Source organism: Aphelocoma coerulescens, chromosome 5 (genome assembly GCF_041296385.1).
Source record: "Aphelocoma coerulescens isolate FSJ_1873_10779 chromosome 5, UR_Acoe_1.0, whole genome shotgun sequence".
NCBI lineage: Eukaryota > Metazoa > Chordata > Aves > Passeriformes > Corvidae > Aphelocoma > Aphelocoma coerulescens.
Genome location: NC_091019.1, coordinates 31,544,746 through 31,564,784, shown reverse-complemented (window position 1 = coordinate 31,564,784; position 20,039 = coordinate 31,544,746). Strand labels below are relative to the sequence as shown.

Sequence of the window (20,039 nt, the reverse complement as noted above, 5' to 3'; positions counted from 1 at the left end):
CTGTACCACAAACCTCTGCTTAAACCATCATAGAAGTAATTCATTCCCTTTGTCGCTCATTTCTCCATTTTGGAATCAAGGTACCTCCTTCACTATATTTTGTATATCTGGACTGTAAGTACATGGCTAAGAAGACTTCACAGCAACCCCTGGGATGATGGTCTAACATGCTGCTTGAGTCTCTAGATGCTATCATACAAGTGATATTACTGCAAATTCGGTTCTTTGGTTTTTAATGTCATCTTAACTTTATCTTGGTGAAGTGCCCCATCTTAAAGACCACAGACCTCCACAGACATGCTGAGCATCTCCCCCAGGAGCTGGGAGCACTCCTCACTTCCCAGGAAATACACAGTATCTTGTACAATCAGTCACAGTCTCCACAAGGTAAACTGAGATGCTTTAAAGAGATAACAGCTTATCTGTAAGGATTTTGTTCATTCATCCACAAGCACACTCACCTAGGTATACCCCATATGCCAGATTAAAAACAGATCAGGCATTGTTCCAACTGGAACTAAAAATCTGTTTTCAGTACTTTCTTCAAACAACTTTACCATGGTTCATAATAGCAAAAGAAAAATATTTTTGTTTGTTTTTACTATTCAACAGCTGGTAAAAAAGCCCATTTCTGTAGCTCAGCTGAACACTGGACTGCCCAGACATAAGTAACAGGACAGACACTAGCACAGGACCCCAGCTCATTCTCAGCACAGTAGTAGCATAAACAAACTCTACTCCACACCCTCCAAGTGGGTGGGAAGGCTGCCCACTCTGAAACCTCACTGTGGGCTTTCAGTCCAAAACCAAAGGACATCAGCAAATTGACACAAAAGCTTTACAGTCATATTCTTTAGACTTACACACCATGTGAAATAAAAGCTCTGTGGGTATGTATGTGTGCATCTATATTTAGCCATCTTGTAAGACTGAAGTAGGACACTACCAATTTAAACTCCACCAGGGTTTTTGGCCACACTCACTGTATCTGTTCTCATCTGCATAGGTGCAAAGCTTGGGTAATACTTGCCTGTCAGCAGGGTTTACTGTAGGCAATACCACTTCCACAATTTTGATAGCTGTCCCAACACATAATCATGATACTTCCCAGCACCACGAAACCACTAAGTATATAGGAAAAGGATCAATTATGATTTCAAGGAGCCTTGGGTCTAATCCAGGATCTCCCTCTCATTTCTAACACACCTCTGTCCAACTGCTCTGATTTTACCAAGGGCCAGAACCCTACTGCTTGCCATCACAGCACCTGCAGCTCACAGTGGTGGTAAGAGTTAAAAATTCTCCTTTTTCTCCCACTCCACTGGAAGAAAGGCTACCTAGCTCAACCCTCTCCCTCACCCATTCCCACACTTCTCATGCTCAGGAGCTCAGCTCTGTTCTTGCTCTTCTACTGGGCAGGAGAGCAGCCAGCTGAGTGAACGTGGAAGCACAAGCTGCTTACAGCCCTCCCACTGCTCTGTGCTGAAGTGCCATGCAAATACCACTGCTCGATTCTGCAGAGAACCAGGTTTCCTGTACTCGGTTGAACAGAAGTCTAGTTTCACAAATATTATGAGAGTATCAACACCTAATAAGTTTAAAACTCTGCACCTAGGAAATGTATCTGGGAAAACATAATCCAGGAGTGCAGGATAGGATGGGATCTGCCTGGTTGGGGAGCAGCTCTGTGAAAAGGGATGTCAGTGTCCTGGTGGACCATAAGCTCGATATGAATGAACAGTATGCTGCTAATAAAATAAAGCCAACAGGATACTGGGTTGCATCAGCAAGGGCGTCACCAGCAGAGATAAGTCATTATCATATTCACTGCTTGTCAGGCCATACCTGGAATACAGTGCCCAGTTTTGGTCCCTGCTATACCAAAGAGAGGTGGACAGTCTGGAGGGTGTCAAGGGAAGGGCTACAAAGATGATCAAAGGCCTGGGAAGCCTGCCATATGGCTGTCTGAGAGAACTGGGTTTGTTCAGGCTTGAGAAGAGAAAGCTTAGGGGAGACCTTGTCGCTGTGTTCCAGTATTTAAAGAGTGGCTACAAAGGTGAAGACTCCCTTTTTACAGAGTCACATGAATAATATGAGGGCTAATGGGTACAAGTTACTCCTGGGGAAATTCCAGCTAGACACAAGAGGAAAATTTTTCACATTGAGAACAATCAGCCATTGGAATAATCTCCCCAGGGCAGTGGTAGATTCCCTAACACTGGACACTTCAAATATTTGGCTGAACAGGGTGCTGAGACATCTTGTCTAGACTGTGCTCTTGCCAAGGAAGGTTGGACCTGATGATCCTTGAGATCCCTTTCAATATGGTGTTCTATGAACCTAAGACATCACAGTATTAGCAAGATGTCAATATATTGCCCACGGCCCGGGATTTGTTTCAAATCTGTACCAGTGTTCATAGGAGTCTTGACTGCTACACTGTAATGACTCGTGTAACAGCTCATACCCATTACAAAAATGAACTCTAGGCTGCACCTGAGCCATAATGCTTGGTTTTGATGATAGGAATATAACTTACAGATGAAAGATGAAGACCAGGCCATATGCAAGTAAATTTCAGGAATACTTAGTGAAATTCCTGAAGATTTGATCATATTATTGACTGTATTGTCAGTAAAGGCACTATCACAAGTAAGTATTGGCAATACTATATTTCTCCTGTGTGTCTACTGGATAGGCTACTGGATGGGATGGAGGATGCTTAGAAATAGCACAAACATGAACACAGCTAGACGTTTGAACAAACCACTTTACTAGGGCAATGCATGCATGTAACTCTGAATATGGTGGCAGAGGAAAACAGGCATCTAAAGGCTGCCTCAGCAACTCCTGTTCCAGTGTTCATACCTTTACAACTTTGGCTGTAAATATTCTTAAAACCAAACACCTTCATCTTAAACCAAATAAAAGCAACAGATAAGGACAACAAAAGCACCATCTTGTATTAAGAAGTAGGTGTCAACTGACCCCAGGAGAAACATTATAGTGCATCCTGCATTTTACAAAAAAACAGCAGACCTTTGGAGCATGATTATTTTCCTCATTAAGTTTTGGTATTACCAAATGTGAAACTCTCACTCACTGAGTTGTGTCATGCACTACCCAGACCTGTAAAAGTAGGTTAAAATTATAAATGCTATACTATTACCAAATAATTTATTGTACCCTTGAACTGCTGGCAAGAGAGTAGTTTGATTCTGCTTACTGACCAGCCAATGGCTAGCTATGACTTACCAAAATAAAAATCCTAGGTCTGTATATCTCCTGACTTCTGAATACAAGTTATTGCAATAATAAGCCATTCCAAATACCCAGGCGCAGTCCAAGCAAGTATTCACAACCCTGGTGCCAATCCCATTGACTGCTGGAATGGCAAATTTTGGAGCAAAGATCCTCATCTGTGTTTGTTACAGTGGTTGTCTCACAAGAAGTACTTCTACACTGTTAACATAATACAACTAAGGTTTAGCCCTAATTTGATGTTGTAGATGTGCATTACTTGTACATGCCATAAAACAATTATAAATATACATAAAAATATATCAAGAATTCCACAGCCTCCTCTATAATAATCAGCTATTTGCTTATTAACCAAGCACAAGCACTCTCTAGCTGCTGAGAACAGCTCTAATGAATGGAATGCCCAAGCCCTACGTGGAGTGAAACTATGAAACATTTAGATTAGATTTCTTTCAAATTTATTTTACATGTCCTTCAGCTGTCATCTCTGTGCTTCTTAAGAGATCTTAAATTTCCACATCTTTGCCCCACACAGCCATATGATGTTAACTGAGGACTAAAGAAGTCAGCATTAGGTAGCTTCCTAGGTTCAGCATTAGGTTTTATAACAGTATTCCCCTCCAAAACCTACAAAAATTCTCTTTCTCCCAAATTGTCAAAAGCCACCTTTAAGTGGAGATCCAATGTTTTCCATAGGTTTTATACTTTCGAATCAGAGAAGGGAAACATCCCACTTTTGGCTAGTGAGTGTATTCTGGATATGCACAGATGGAATGAAATTATTTTGTGGTATAACTGATAAGGAAAGTTAATCACTAGATAGAAATTGGTTGGAAAATAGATTTAAATGGCAGAGCAATATAACTCGCCTTATTTGGTTGCCACCGGCAATGCAACAAAACTAGCACTCCTGAGATGCAGAGGAGATGTTTATAGCAGGGAAAACAACACAGAGACAGACATGCTGAGGTCTCTTTATCTGATAACTTTGTGGTAATTGCCTTTCATGCCCTGTGGCATGTAGGATGCACTAATTTGGCATTCAGTGAGTACAGCAAAGAAGAGTAATACAAACAAAAAAGAGTCAAACCCTCCCCTACTGCTTTACCTTACAAAATTACCAAGGCACAGCAGTACTGGCATCATCACAAAGTCTGAGGTAGGCACTTCTGTGAGCCAACATCATCCTCTTCCTAGAGTCCAGTCTCATTTTCATCAATGTACATGACTGATTTCATCAGCTCTTTCCAAGCAGCTCTGCTGTGAGGTCTAGTTCTAGTTGCTGGCTGAGACTTTGCCCTTGGTTTGAACCCCAACTGAATGTTACAGGCATTTCTTCCTCTTGTCCAACTGTCCGCTGATGTCTCCTATATTGAAGGTGGGGAGTTTTGAAAAACTGTTTCTACCAGAATCAACAGAAATTTTGCCTCTGATTTTAATGGGTTTAGAACTTGTCTCTGTTGCTCTTTCCTCTCTTTTCACCAACTCCTGCATAGAAGCAAAGTCATCAGTATTGCTGAGCACAGCTCAGTTCCCAGGCACCTTCTTCTGTCAAACAGGTTTTTTTAAATATTCTTAATTTACATTTGGGGCTTTTCTCCTGTACTTTTTATACTGACAGTGTCTCACCTCTTAAAAACCACATACAGCTGTGAGTATATGTGTTCCCTCTTTCTCATAATAGCTGACCCCAGAGACAGCAAGCCTTTATTACTAACTTCAGGGAAGAATGCACAACGCTACATTCTACCTGACACAGCTGCAGCTCCTCCACATCTGCTTTACAGTCTCTCATTCAGCATCTAGACTCATCACTTCAAGTAGTTTAATTGTGGGAGAAGAGTAGCAAGGACAAGAAGAATGAAAGAATAATGGACAAAGGTACACGTACAGGCAGACAAAAATACACAAATGTGGCATATGCTCACTGTTTTTTATTATTTGTTGTTTAAAATCTGGTCATACCCCTTGTCACCAGCCTCACTAAGAAAAATCTTATCAGTGTACTTACTGTTCTACACACACAGTGGTTTTTTTTCACAAAGATTAGGCAGCAGATGCCAGTGAGACTTTGTATTAGTAATGCACTGAAGAAATAATTAGTAATACATTGATTCTTTGCATCCTTGTGAATTTGCTAATAGAAGCCAGGATTCAACCCTACAGAAGTTAAATTCAGCTTCCATTGTGTTCAATACAAGTTGTTCACATTTTCATAAGGGATGAGTTGTATGCAGCGAGTTTGGTGGTTATGGTTACAGCAAATCAAGTAAGATGCAACAGATGCAATGAGAAATGGTTGGAAAGCAGCAAAGATAAAGTCCAAGGTCTAAATGCCAGGTTTGCATGTATGCCAGCTGTTCTGCAGCTTGGGAGAGGCAGGCAAACAAATACTTACCAGGTTTAATTTCCAGCAGCTTCAGCCTGGAATCCTCAGGGGGATGCAAACGCCTCTTTTTGCGCCAGCAACGTGCTGGGTATGTGTACAGCTGACCTGGGGCCAGGCCTGAAGATTAAAGGCAAAAAATTAATCACATTTCAGTTTGGAAACCACAAGCACTCTCTAGCATCTTTGTTCTTGCCCTCCCAGCCTCTCCTTGTTGGAGGATTCTGCAAATCATGAGGCAGAGCTACACACTCAAGGCATCCAGTGCTCCTGAGGCTCCTCAGCACCTCTTGGGATCAGGCCTACAGAGAATCTAGGTCTCACTTAGACACTTCACTCAGCTCACTGAAACCAGAGCTGCACATAAATAATTTGTGATTTCTTCAGGGTAAATAGAATTTCAGACTCTCCTGGGTCACAAGGGCGATGCCTCCTCCACGCGCAGAGAAAGCCCCTTGAGAGAGAAGAGATGAAGTTCTGACATGCAAATCTTGAGCCCCTGATGCACAGAGCAGCTCAGGAAATTTGTGTCTTCCAAATGGGAGCAAACCAAGATCCAAGAGGTCTGACTCTGTATTTTTGCTTACATTCTGGACTTCTGTCTGAACACCAGTTCTTCATTTTGACTCTTACTTCCTCATGCCAGTATGCTGAATGAGGGAGGAGATACAGCAATAATGTTTATATCATTGCATGTTCCCTTAAACCACATTTGGCATCACTGGATTTTGAGTTGCCCTGGCTCTCCTGACAGACACCCTTCAGCCAGTGTTGAAGCTATACTTTGCTCTCTTGCATTCAGGACACAGAGGGCTTTGTGAATGCTTCACTAATAGGGGCACAGAAGCACACTGGCAAGTGCTTCAAAGCATCCTCAACTGCCGCAGATAGTCATGACACACAGAAATACCCAGCAAGACAGAGAAAAGTTGGAGGAATTTAATTCTCTCCTCTGCTTTCTCTGCCCTCTCTGTCCACCAGTTGCTTTGGCTCCTCTGCCCTTCTGCTGTTGCTGCTGTCTTGAAGGAGCTACAAAGCATGACTGCAATTCCAGACTCATTGTCCTCAAAAACCAGGTAAGACCACGTAAGAGAGAGGAGAGGAGTGGTGTTGCTATATCTGAAACTGTACAAACAGTGAACAGCTGGACAGCATCAGGGGGGTGCCAGTAAATCAGAACAGCTCAAGGGCAGGAGGATGGCCCAAGAGTTCTCTCCTCTCTTCTGATGCAGCTAGGAGAGAATATCAGCTTGGGAACAAAAGCGACTCACCAGACCAAATGAGGATAATGAAAAAAAACCATCCTACTTACTTGGGGATGGGGAGGAAGACACAATAACATAATTCACCTCGAGGGAATGTGCTAATCAAATTCTGCAAGTGAGTTCCTGGTTTTTAATATTTCAACTGTTGGGAATGCCAGTTCAGACCCCAGCACCTTCCACCTACTTCCAAGGCCTTGGAGCATCTACAGCACACTGCCTGAGTATGGCCAAGAGACAGAGTATTTGCAGAGCTCCTGGCTGTCTCAGGGCACAGAATGCTATTGAACTTGGACTTTTCACACCCTTCTTTCATAGATGCCCAGAAAGCTGGGCATTGTGCCCATCTCAGGCACATTTCAGAACAGGTTGCTTAAGACCAGTTTGGGAATAAAAATGTGAATAACTACCACTTATACAGTGTTTGGACACCCTTCTTCATGCCACTTTGCAAACATTAACCACTGCAAACAATTGCTATAATGACGAGGTAGATTGTGCCTGGCTCTGATGTAATTAAAGAGGTGGAGGCAAGAAGCCCCACCCTTTCACAGCAGGTCCTGTGCAAGGACTTGAACGCAATATTGAAATGGCAATTGCCAGATCAAAGCAATAGGACAGAGAATCAGCTCTCCATTGCCCAGGCCTCCACAGAGGAGCCATTTGAAAGAATAAGCACCACGGGTTTTATCCCAGACAGAGAGGAGCAAAGACCTACTAGTTTTGGGGGAATATCTGCTAATGTGAGCACTCTTACATGAAAGAGCAGTTCTGGATTCAGCCAGGACAGTGAAAGGCAACTATATACTACATGCTGAAAGCCCAACTAGAAACTTGAAAGGAGAGAGGTAGGAAAACCTCTTCCTTAGAGGGTGGCAGGCAGATCAATAAGAGACGGATGATCCAACATCCACCTCCGCACCCCTTGAGGTAAGCCCTCTGTTCCCACTTACAATACACCTGTTCATTAATATACTGCCATCCAATGAACTTAAAACACATACCAGATCTTCACTTCATTGAACCCATCAATGCTACCTTCATTTCTCTACCCTGTTCTCCATCTGTGTCAGCTCACATGAAGTGTACATCTTACACAAAGGAGAGGCAACAAGGAAAGGGTCAGTGCTGAATGCTCTGAATGTAGCTCCTTCACAGGCGATCTTGCAGTGAACATGGAAATAATGCATGTTACTTTCTTCAGTCCTCTGTGGGTTGTCTCTCCCTCTGGTACCTTATAGGGCAACCAGAGAAGGCTCCAACCATTTGCTTACAGAGGAAATAGCAGAACCTGCAGTGAGTTATGTTGTTTATCTCATTAGTGTAGGAGAGTCATAACTCAAAGCTCATGTGAAAGGCCAGGGGAGGAGGGGAAAAGGAGGGAGTTATGTGCAGTATTGTGTGAAATTAACCCTGAACTGTTTATCATGAGATGCAGATTTCTGACTCCTTTAACAAAGAAGATAGCAAGAACTCAAATTAATATGCTGAGTTCCTGAATCTCCTCTGTTTTTCAAGTCTGTGTAAGTGAAAAGAGGTCCTGGAGCTTTACCATTTGTCTTTATCTAGTTTTTCAGGTTAGGGATAGTAAATGGTAGTGAGCACAGCACACAAGACAGATACCAGGATGGCTGGCAGAGAATTTTCAGAGCCCTTTAGTATGGGCACAAGCACATTGTGTACAGACCAAAACCAGGCATGCTAAAACTGCAGAGGGATGCCTTGACTCACCATAATACTACAAGAAATAGATTTACGCAAAGACACTCAAGGGAGCACTAAATGGGCTAATAAAAATCAAGAAAGAGGAAAGCAAATATGGGGGAGGAGGGCTGCTTCATTTCACACTGATTATTCTAATTCAAAAAAACAAAGTCATCAGATTTGGTGGCCAATGCAGATGCAGGAGACTTCTTTCACTTGATACTCTCTGTGACGAATGGTCCACCATTAGTCTCCAGCGCACACCTGCAGGAAAAATGTCACCTAGTCCCTTTTGGAGGGCAAGTTGCCAAACAGCTCACTATCAGAAGTGCAGAAGGAAAGATTTGCAGAATGAATTTGCTCAAGATAGTCCACAGAGCTTGTGGCTGAGAAAGGCAAAGCAGGACATCTTGGTTCCTGGTGTGATGCTGTAACACATTTATGATGATTCCTTCTGTAAGTGCACAGACACCAATGAGACCCACACAAGTCTATCTCTCTGAAAGTCGCTGTTGACAAAACATTACTTGTGAATATAGTGGATGTATACTGTGTAAATATATATATATATATATATACACACACCTTCTGACTGTGTTCAGAAGGATAAAAATAGCAGCACCTTACTCATAACAAGAGAAAAGAAAAGAAAAGAAAAGAAAAGAAAAGAAAAGAAAAGAAAAGAAAAGAAAAGAAAAGAAAAGAAAAGAAAAGAAAAGAAAAGAAAAGAAAAGAGAAGAGAAGAGAAGAGAAGAGAAGAGAAGAGAAGAGAAGAGAAGAGAAAAGAAAAGAAAAGAAAAGAAAAGAAAAGAAAAGAAAAGAAAAGAAAAGAAAAGAAAAGAAAAGAAAAGAAAAGAAAAGAAAAGACCTAATTTTACCAAAGCATAATCTCTTAGGAAGGGGGAATTTTCAGCTGAAACAAAAAACTCGACTGTGGTTATGAAGCAACCCTAGAAAAGAAAGGTTAGTGCAGAAGTTTAAACAACTCCCATCTTGTGAATCACATTCAGCAGTCCCAAATTACCCCAGTAGTTTTGGTAGCTGAAATATTCTTAGGGTATTTTTAACGCTGTAAAAACACCTGTTGTCTCCTCTGCCAGAAGTGTCTGAATTTTACTATAGAAACAGTTTTCTGATAGTACTGCGAGACAACACGAACTCTACTTTTGATATTTTGGGAATAGGAGGAGCGCAAGGATCCTTCCTTTAGTATATCCTAGGAAAGGGAGAAGGAAAGTTTCAGCTAAGACTCAGCTAGGCACTTTTCAGAAGCAGCAATTGCTTTCTTAGCCCCAGGAGGGCAAAGGAGCATTCTATGTGCTCCTCCTACTTCATCTCCTGTAAACCAGACAGTGGAAGAGATTAGAGCAGGCTGCGCCTTCCCATAATTTCAGATCTAGAGTTTGAGGGGGTGGAGGGTGAAGGTGGGAAGGCGTCAATATAGTTTAGAGAACTGGCATGTATTTATGCACGTGTGCATGTCATACTTCCAGTGCCCATGTACCCTAGGTCCCTTCCTGCCTGGATTCTCTGGGCTGCACTAAAGGGAAAAAAAAAAAAAAAAAAAAAAAAAGGTAGAAATCCATTTTGGTGCTGTCAAAATACCTGTTCCTTCAGCTAATTATTGGTCAGATACTGAGCTATAACCTAGCCAAATACCCCCAGGGGTTCAGAAGGACTTCTGTCTGAGCAACATCTCCAGTCTTCCGACTGGTGACTGTCAACTGTCCTTTGCCTTTCAAAAAAGGATTTCAGATGGATTTAGTCTAACAAAGGAACAACTGACCAAAGTCTACAAAAATAACAGTGCTCTTTTCCCTTGAGCTTCACTGAGCTGTGGAACAGGCATTAGCTAAAGCTCCTTAAGGAAATATACCGACTTCTTTCTGTACCCAGGGGAACTGCAGCTGCAGAACAGATACCCATGTTAACTTGTCCAAAGAAGAACCAGGGTTTATAGGTATATTTCTAACCACCAGAACAATGTTCATTCCATTAACTGGACTCTCCTGTATTTTACTTCAGTTTTATATCCTTCCCAATATAGTTCCTTATTTTCAGCATTCATCTCAGAAACTCCCTTCTCCACCTTACAGGTAATTCCAGTCCTGCTTAGAGCAGAGCATTGAGTCTTCTGCTCCAGACTGGGATCGATAGCTTGAAAAGAGCTACAATGATGCAGCCTTAGAAACTACCATGTCTGGCACTTCTTTGCGTAATTAGCATGAGCTCTCTGCAGTTACCGAAGGAAATCCCCTGCAGGCACAGAGGTTTAGGCAGTTTCTCTTCTGTGTGGCCTGTAGCAGGTTTGAGCTCCTATTAATTAAACCCCATGAGGGCTCAGTGGCCAGCCCTCCATACATGCACATGAATACACAGACACAACACTACCAACCTGGTCCCCTGTGCCTCTTCTCCATCCAGATGTAGCAGTTGTTCTGAGCTACACCAGTCTGCGAATCCAGGAAGGGAAGGCGGACACTTCGCTCGGCACAGAGCCGGGAGTTGTAGCTGCGACAGTGCTCAATTGCTTCTTTGTAGAACTGGTCCCCAAGTCTGCCAAAAGAGACAGGGCAGACAGTGAGAATGATTGCGCTGCCCCCTCCAACAAGAGTAGGAAAAGGGGCATGAAAGGTTGGTTGGTTTGAAAATGGACAAACAGAAAAACTTTGCCTGGACAGGTGCAAATGTTGGTGACACAAGACACTGCTGAAGCAGATCATGCAGAAAGTGATGTCAAATTCACCAAAAGACCAGGCTGTCAGGAACCAGACACAGATCTTTTCAGTAGCAGTGTGGCTACTGAATGAGCAAATGATGCAACCACACTGGCCCATGACCCTGGGTCAGGCCCATGTACACCACAGTGAATTCATTTGATTGTTTATCTTCCCCCGTAGTTTGTCCAGCCAATTCAGCAAACCAGTCATTTCAACCCCATGTTACAGAAGCTATTGCAGTATGTTTTGAGCAACCAGAAAGCCAGCCAAGTTTAGAAGAACTTCGCTCCATCATTTCTGGTGTCAAAGACCCCATAAGAGCAAAGACCACAGTCCTCTTATTGTGTGCTTCTGCGACATGAAAACACACTCCTTAATCACTGGAGCCATATCTGCAATGGTCACACCAGATGTTTTGTCATAAGCCTTCCAGAGTTTTCCTGGAAGGTGCCAAGAGCAGCAGGCTACAACAGCGACCAGTAAGATCCAGCATGGCAAATGCTGCTTTTCTCTGGAGTCCAGTGGGAAGAACAGTTCTAAAGACAATGTCACTTCATAAATAACTGTTTGTTCAAAAATTCTGTAGAACCTTCATCTTCCATTGAGAAAAGTTTAAAAACTCTGCCTGCTGGAGATTACCAAAATCCTCCCTCCAAATTTCTCTAAACAGGGAAAAACATCAAAGTAAAGCTACCCTGAGGACACAAAGCAGCTGTCATGCTGGAGCATTGCAAAGTAGGTGGGCCACACTGCTGAACCTCATTCTTGATCTATTGTCAAGGTGAAATTCAGTCGTGACACGAATAGCTAGGAAAGCTACCTGTTAGGGGTAAGTTCATTAGAAAACAGGAGCAGAGTGATAGATACCATAACTTGCTCTGACTCTGAGATTCATTAGTGTGCAAAAAGAGTACAGCACATACAGCAAGTGAGCCAAAGGGATGCATGCACAGAGATAAAAGGGAGTCCCTTTCCTGTTCTATTAGTTGTTTTTGCCCAGTATCCTCTTCCATAGGCACAACTGGCATTTTAAAATTTTGCACACCTCTGAATGTCAAATCAGTGCAAATTGCTCTGTTTTACCATCTGTATCCTTTTTGTGACTCACATCTTTTAAGTGACTCCTCAGTTGTACGTTATGCTTTACATGAGAGTGAAACTCTTTTCATCTTGGCTATGCTGGACCAATATCCTGTCACTGACAGGGGCTAAAAGCAGAGGCTTAGGGAAGAGCACAAATATAGCAAATACCAAGAGAGGCACCTCTAGTTCCCCCTTCTCAATTCTGATAATTGGAACTTAATTTACCCAAGTCTCAGGTTATCCAATGATGGGGAGATCAGAACATCCTTTGGCTACAGAGACTTCGTAAGGGTTTTTCAGAGGTTTTGTGCAGCAGTGAACGTCTGTGTGACCATGGTGCCTCTCAGACTTGTCCTCCCCTGCTGACCACCAGCTCCTGGGCAGCTGCCAGTGCAGGGATCTTTGGAGGGCAGCTGAAGGAGAGAGCTCTCTGGACTGTGCAAGTGAGTGGAGGGTACAGCCGTGGGCAGAGTGTGTACAGCAGGATCCCTGCAGACACTGAATCCCCTGCAATGACCCCAAATGCCCTTTTCCATAAAAAGGCAGGGGGGGAAGGGAAGGGGACCAGGGGAGAAAGGAAAAGATAAGCTGCACTACTATACAAAGAATGTGACTAGGAAGAAATGAAATCTTATTAAAAGCTGTAATTAAAGTTGTACACTTGTGTAATCAAAGTCAGTAAGAAGGAGACCCCAGCTGATCAAAGATTAACAGCTCTTTCCACAAACACATGAGTTTCCTCAGAGCTATGTCAGATTCCTTCTATATTAAACCAGGGATGCTCTCTAACTCTAAGGAGTTTACTGAAAAGAAAAGCATAGCTGTGTGACAAAAAATTGCCACCACTGCATAAGTCTTCCTTATGCCAAAAATCACTTCAGTCATTAGAATATGCACACCACAAAGCATCCATATTAACAAAGACAATACATCTCAGCAACCCAGATATAGGATTTGACTGGAGATTGCTTCAGTTTCCACCTTGCTCTATGACTGAAAATAACTGTAAGTCTTCAAATGTAAAATATTTTACTTTAAATCACATTATCAAGTAGAGAAATTTTCAGGTTTTTCTAAGAGGGAGAAAAGAGGTTTTGAGATCCTAATGGCAGAGAAGCAACCAAGCTAATGGGTCAAATTCACTCTTGACACAATCTTGCAGTCTAGCTGTTTCATTACATTAACGATTTTAAATATGCACTTTTTGCCTTAAAGAAAAATAACAATTTAGAAGTATTCAGTCACCTCCATATTTTAAGAAAGCTTGCCTTGGCTCCACTACAGCAAGCATGATCAAAAAAATGCAGTTTTGTAAGTATTCACTGGAAAGATATTCAGATACTGAGACCTTGAGGAATTGCCCTGGCCTTAATTATAAATTGAATTTTTTTTAAAAGTGACAAATAATCAAATATAGGAAAGTAAAGAAACAGTATTTCCTTGTGACACTCATATATCAGTGGTAAACAGCTTCCCTGAATTTACTTTTGAGTGCCTAGTTGTTTTGTTTTACCATTAGTCTTTATTGGAGGGATTCTGACACATTCCAAACTTCAGTTATTTTTTTTTTAAAGAACTTCAAACTTAGAGATTTTTTTTTTTCATTCTTTGTGCTACCTATCTAAACACAGCATGTTTTATTTTATGCAGGAAAAACCAGAAAGTATATTAAAATAAGGGCAAAAAAGGGGAAGTACAGTCCTATTGTGTTCATCACTGTGGAGTCAAGGAGGTGGGACAAATCCCAGCCCCCTCCCAGGAGGTTTACAATGGAACTGGAGAACAGACAAGGGTGGGGATAAGACCAGAGAGCACATGAGCTCAAATGAAACTCAAACAGATCTGTTGAGTTTGAGCAAGTGAGATACAAGAAGAGAAAAAAATGAACATTATAAAGTGTATCATATGTCAGAAAAAAGATTAATTATCTGTTTCATGCTTCATAGTTTTCCCAAACTGTGTTGCTATGGAAGACTTACACTTCAACTCCTGAAAAAGTATCTGTAAAAACTATGGGGAATTTCCGCATTATTTTTATGAAAAGTATGTATGAGTCAGTGCTGTGCTGTGACTGACTGCAAGGGTCAATTCTTCCCTTTGGACAGGGGAGTTAAAGGTCACACAGAGTTGTCTAGATTGATATTAATGACACAAAATTATCAGCATATGTGCAGATTTTAAAGATGCTGGGGAAAAAAAAAGCAAGGAGTAGACATGAACAACTGCTGGACAAGGAAGGCAAATCATAATGAAGGCAGCACAACTGGAAATACAGAATACGGTTGTCAGCACACTGTGAAAAGCACACAGCCCTTCAGTACAGAGCCCCAGGTGAAACCCCAGCTGTTTGGGGCAGACATGCCAGTGACACTGCTGGCATACACACAGGCTTTGCACTTACATACCAACCCATGCACACTAAAATAACTTGGTTCTGGCTGACTGATAAAAGATCCCGGACTTGGAAAAGAACAACCTATGCTATTGCATACTTCTGCAAAGCTGCATAGGAGAGGGAAATGTTTAGTGGAGGTTAGAGGCTCTTTATTGGTGCAAAAAAAGTGGGACTGAAACTAAACAGCAGGCTGGGAGCAGTGGAAGCTCCGTGTGAGTGGGGAGGTGAGCACTCTGAAAGCACCAGCAGCCCTGTGGGTGCTGGGACAGCGATGTGAGGCTGGTGCAATTCTGTGCAGCCTTGCAGGTAGTCACTGCCATGACAGCAAGCACCAGCATGGAAGATCACACTCTGTGACATCCTTGAGGTCACTGTTCTTTAAAGTGTTAAGAAACTGAGGGTTTCTATCATGGAAACAGGTCAGCTAATAACGAAGTCGGGGAAGAACAATTCTTCCCTCCCCTCAATCTTTGCCTGCTAGCTCTAACTAGTCCATAATATTTCTAAGCAGACTCCAACTTACTACTTTTCTGTGTAGTACCTAGTGCCATGACTCTGCTGTCTAGGCATGCCTTCAATGAGGGGAAAAAAAAAAGAAACCCAAGAACTTGCCTGTCTTATAAGCCCATAAATTAGCAACAAGGACCAAGAGCCTGACTTCATTCCAGATGTTCAAGATGTTTGTTTCTGTGCTGACAAGGGATCCTGATGCGCCCTGAAAACAGCGGAGCAGCTCTCCACCACTACTTCACAGTCCATCCTGCAAAGTCACATATTTTTGAGTGCACTTACACCTTTTACATTGGCTATAAAATAGGCAGAATCCATCACGCCCCTCCTGCAGTACCTAACACAATTCAGGTTAGTACCCAGAGAAGGTGAGCACTCGCTGAACACCTATAACCAGCCCTCGCTGAACACTTATAACCAGCCATGCTCAACCATGATTACAGGTCCACATCACCCCAGGAAAACTTGTATAACTAAGAACCAGTCCTCCTTAAGTGCAGCTCTTAAATTTCCACCAGATACCTCTGAGTATGAATCCAGATTGTCTCCAGTTCTTGAGGCCAGGCCTCTTTCTAGTCATTTCCCTCTAAACCCATGCTCACTACATGACTAGACAAGTAAAAACCTGATAGCACAGGAAGAAATGACTAGTCATGTAACAGAAAGCAACGGACTTTTCCTTCTACAGTTTACAGTGATCCTCAGTCACAATCAAAAATGTGGGACTTGCTTTCCTTAAGACCATGGAGTTTTCATTTACTATACATTTAGCCTCTAGTCTTACATTTTAGATAATTTGACTTATTTGATACTGTGAGGAACAGTGAGGACAACTGGGAAAGACCTTTTAAATCAGAACTTGTTATTCAGCTGCACTGCCATCCAGTTTCAAACTGGGTGAGATCTGAGAAGTGGTATGAGAGAAGTGGTGCAATGCAGCTTCAAAAGATACTTTTTATTCTCCTTTTGGAGACACTCATGAATGAGTCTGGAAATGAAGCACCAGTGTGGTCTCAGGCCTTCTCACAAAGTTAAGCAGAGACTAAGAAATCAGGCAGGCACTACCTGAGCTATCAGTTGCCTGTGACACTGGAGACCATCTTGGACAGCTACACGTCTTGGCAAGTGTTGAGAGAACTGCACTGAGCTGGCTATACTCATTCCTTTCCAGCAGGTCCCATGAGGCCCCTGACAGGTGGCTGCTCCTTCTCTCTATGACCTGTGACATGAAGAGTGCCACAAGGCTCAATTCTTCAACCATTTCTATTTAATATCTATGCAAAACCTTCAGGGAATATGATGAAGTATCTGGGCAGGAATGCCAGCCATTACATTGCTGACATGCAGCTTTATGTTTTTTCCCCCTCATGCTGACAGCACTCTCCCAAACCTCACAGTGTTGAAAGCAAGGGCAGCATAGCTGGCAGAGGCTGAAGTCAGAAGAGAGTGGAATGAGGCTGACAGGAAGTGGGAAGCATTACAAACTATGCACTAGCACGATTAATCTTATAGACACAATCCTATAGACACAATCACCAAAAGGACCTTCCTTTCTCTCTGCAGTCAGCATAATTCTCAAGCTGCAGCCTGGCCATTCCATGTGTGTTTCTCCCATCTGGACTGGCCTACTCTGACTCTCCACCTCAGACTAGAAAAGCAACAAAGACAGAGCTAGTTGCAAAACTGTGGTACTTACCCTATCACAAAGCAAGCCAAAGAAGTCCATAGTCCCCTGCCTGTCCTCATGCCTTTTCCTCACAGACCCTGAAACACCACTGATTTTCATGAAGGGCACAGTGGACTAAGTTCAAGCTGCTTGAATGTCTGCTTCTCCTTTCTAGACCCAGACGCAACTGGAAACCTGTTCTTAACAGAGTCCAGTATCACCAGGCTTCTGTAACATCTTCAGACAGCAGACCCTCAGCTTCAGAGCATCTTCCCTGATGAGGTAAAGCATTCTGTTTTGCTCATCCTCACATTACATAGCAAGAAGCTAACATAACATTCATCAAAAGATCCAAGCAAAAGAAAATATGACATATTTAAGAGTGTCAGACAACTATTGAGCATTAAACAAAAAAGGGCTGGCTAGGCCCCTCCTTTGGCTGAACTTTCTGGAATTTCTACTCAGTAGGCAGTGCCTAAATGCTACAATCATGCACCCTTTGCAACTGCAGAAAGATAGGACATGGAGATTCAAGAGGAATAGAGAATGGCTTCCCTGGCGTTAGGTGAAGCATAACAGATTGCTCAAAATCCTACTACAAACTCTAGTGGTAAGCCAGAAAGTGCAGGAATGTTCAGATTCAGTTTTCTCATAGTGGTCCATTGCATCTGTCCCTGCACAACATTTTCTAATGATGTAAGGGGTGTTAATGTGAGCAAAGGCAAAACAGGATTTCCAGATGTGCTACAGAATGACTCAAACTTTCTGGGCTTTCAGTTTTTTAACATAAACTTGGCAGCTTTCTAAAGACTCACAAACACATGTCTATCCTACACTCTCCAAGAGCCAGAGTCATTGAGACAGCTATTTTATTTCTATACATACTGAGTGATTTCACCTGATGGACAACAGGAAGACTGTGTAACTTTCCCCAGCCTGGGAGTCAGAGAAAACAATGGCTAGCAGGACTCTTTTTGTGGTAGGTAGATGACACAAATCAGACCACAAAACAGTATACAAAGAAGACAGTGTTGTTGCTAGAGCAGCAATGATCCAAGGGTAAACAAAGGTTCTTCCTTTCATTGGAAGAACTCATGCAGACAGGTCAAAATAGACAAGCTTCTAGCACTTGTTCACTGCTCTGTGGCAGGTGCAGAGACTGTGTGTGGTTCAAGGGATTAGGAGCCATCAGAGATCTGATGACAAGTTCCTGAGTCAGCACTGGCACAGCCCAGACATTACAGCAGTCAAGAAGATGCCCTGATGCAAGATGCTCAAGTCTAGGCTGAATCCCAGATCAGTGTAAAAGCAGTGTGAGGTTTTTCAGCACCCTCTTCAGAGCACCCAGCATTCGCCTGTCTTCTATGTAGAAGGGCAAAGAAATCCCCTTTTGCAGGTATTTACCAGCAGACTTCCCCTAAAGGGCTGGAAATCCCTGCTGGCTACTTGTGGCCAGAATCAACAGGATACTCACTGCTTGAATCACGGTGTGATCCTGATTCGTAACAGAGAGCACGGCCTCGTAGAGCGAGCTACATTCATTACTCTGGAAACAGGCTTAGGCTGTAATTTAATCCACTGTGAAACTACTGGTATCATATCATGCAAAAAGTCTGTCTTTGAAGAAAAATGACAAAAGGTAGGCTTAACTTACAATTTGAGGAAAATTGATCTGATTAGCCCCATCCTCACAGGTATTGTAGAAGTATGAGAGCTCTGCTGGCATTTCCATTTAAAGAAAAGAAACAGCAGCACAAGTTAATACTGCCAGGAAGAGTGTGGTGCATGATGGTATCTTGCTGACAAAAATCTGGCTTTCAGGGTCAAGAGCTGCAGCTGTCTCTGTGCAGGAATAAGGATCAGAACTAGAGATGCTCCTCTTCCTGCAGCTGTGCATGACCCCACTCAAGGCCTGCAGCCACATTCCCAGCTCTCAAAGCCAAAAAGGTGGGATAATTCTGCCCATCTCACTCAGCTGTTAACATGCAGAGTTGTTGGCTAGATATAACAGCTATCTGTGTATGGTACAAGCTGATGTGTACTTATGAAATCAGGTATTTCAAAAGATTAAGTTATCAGCCCCATTCAAATGTACTGGACTGTGAACAATTATACTACAGTGCATGTGGTAATTTGTCCACATCTTCTCTTACTTTACTTTCATTTCCATGAAGAGGCATCAGCAGCAGTTTCCATGCCATACATCAGGCTACCTAAGTTGTTTCCAGAGACAGACATTGCATACAATCTCTATTAGACTCAGCACAGTGACCAATTAGGTTAATCTCAGAGGCAGACTCCTTGGGGATGTCTCAGAGCATCTATTCTTTCTCAGGCCAGAGTTTCTGTTTTAAAGAGATGCAGCATCATCCAATTAAAGGAACAACAGGTGTGAAAGGTAATAACCTAGACCTCTCTTGTGTCTGAATTGCACTCAGAATTCAGCTTGGTCCTAACCTCCCCTAAAAGGTCAAAAATTCTTTCCAATTACTAAAGGAATGAACTAATGAAAACTTCAGCAATAGTATTAGATTGGACATGACAACATCTAACTTATTTTTTTAATATATATATTTTAGAAAAGCAACTCAAGCTGCTGGGGCTTGGGGTCACCAGAATTCTGTTTGGCTTAGTGCAACAATAGTCTTAGGGGCCAGATGTGGTCAAAGACAAAGTCTATCCACTCAGCTCCCATGGTTCTGATTTCCCACAGTGGTCCTATCTTTTGCATTCCTGGTAAAAATCATAATCTATCACCCAAGCTGGCACCAGCAAGACAGCAAACCAGACTTCTACAAATTACTCTGCCGTGACTTCCTTTGTAGCTCTAACAGTTCCCCTGCAGAACACGGGTAACACCCTACACTTACCTCACTAATAAATCGTGTGCGTTACTTCAGGCACTGTCTGTACTAAAAAGATGTTCAGATCAAGAACAGAAATCCTCTCCTAGCTCTAGCTGTGCCAGCTAAAAATATCACCCATTCCCTCCTACCCTGCTGCTTTTCACTGCTTGCCTCCTAGAGCTTACTGCTCCCACACCTCCTGCCAC

At 42.6% G+C, this 20,039-nt stretch overlaps 1 protein-coding gene across 8 annotated transcripts in view; it reads right to left on the bottom strand.

The window, feature by feature from the left end:
* The window catches only part of DPF3 (double PHD fingers 3), a 157,704-nt gene that overhangs the window by 79,587 nt on the left and 58,078 nt on the right, over positions 1 to 20,039 (bottom strand). For all 8 annotated transcript variants that reach the window (XR_011151385.1, XR_011151386.1, XR_011151387.1 and 5 more), the window contains exons 2-3: positions 11,009 to 11,169; positions 5,660 to 5,767 (exon numbers count right to left, since the gene is read on the bottom strand). Coding sequence is in view for 5 of the 8 variants with exons in the window: in XM_069017509.1 (XP_068873610.1) it covers positions 5,660 to 5,767; positions 11,009 to 11,169 (269 nt within the window). In the remaining 3 variants the exon portion in view is untranslated. The remainder of the gene's footprint in view (positions 1 to 5,659; positions 5,768 to 11,008; positions 11,170 to 20,039) is intronic.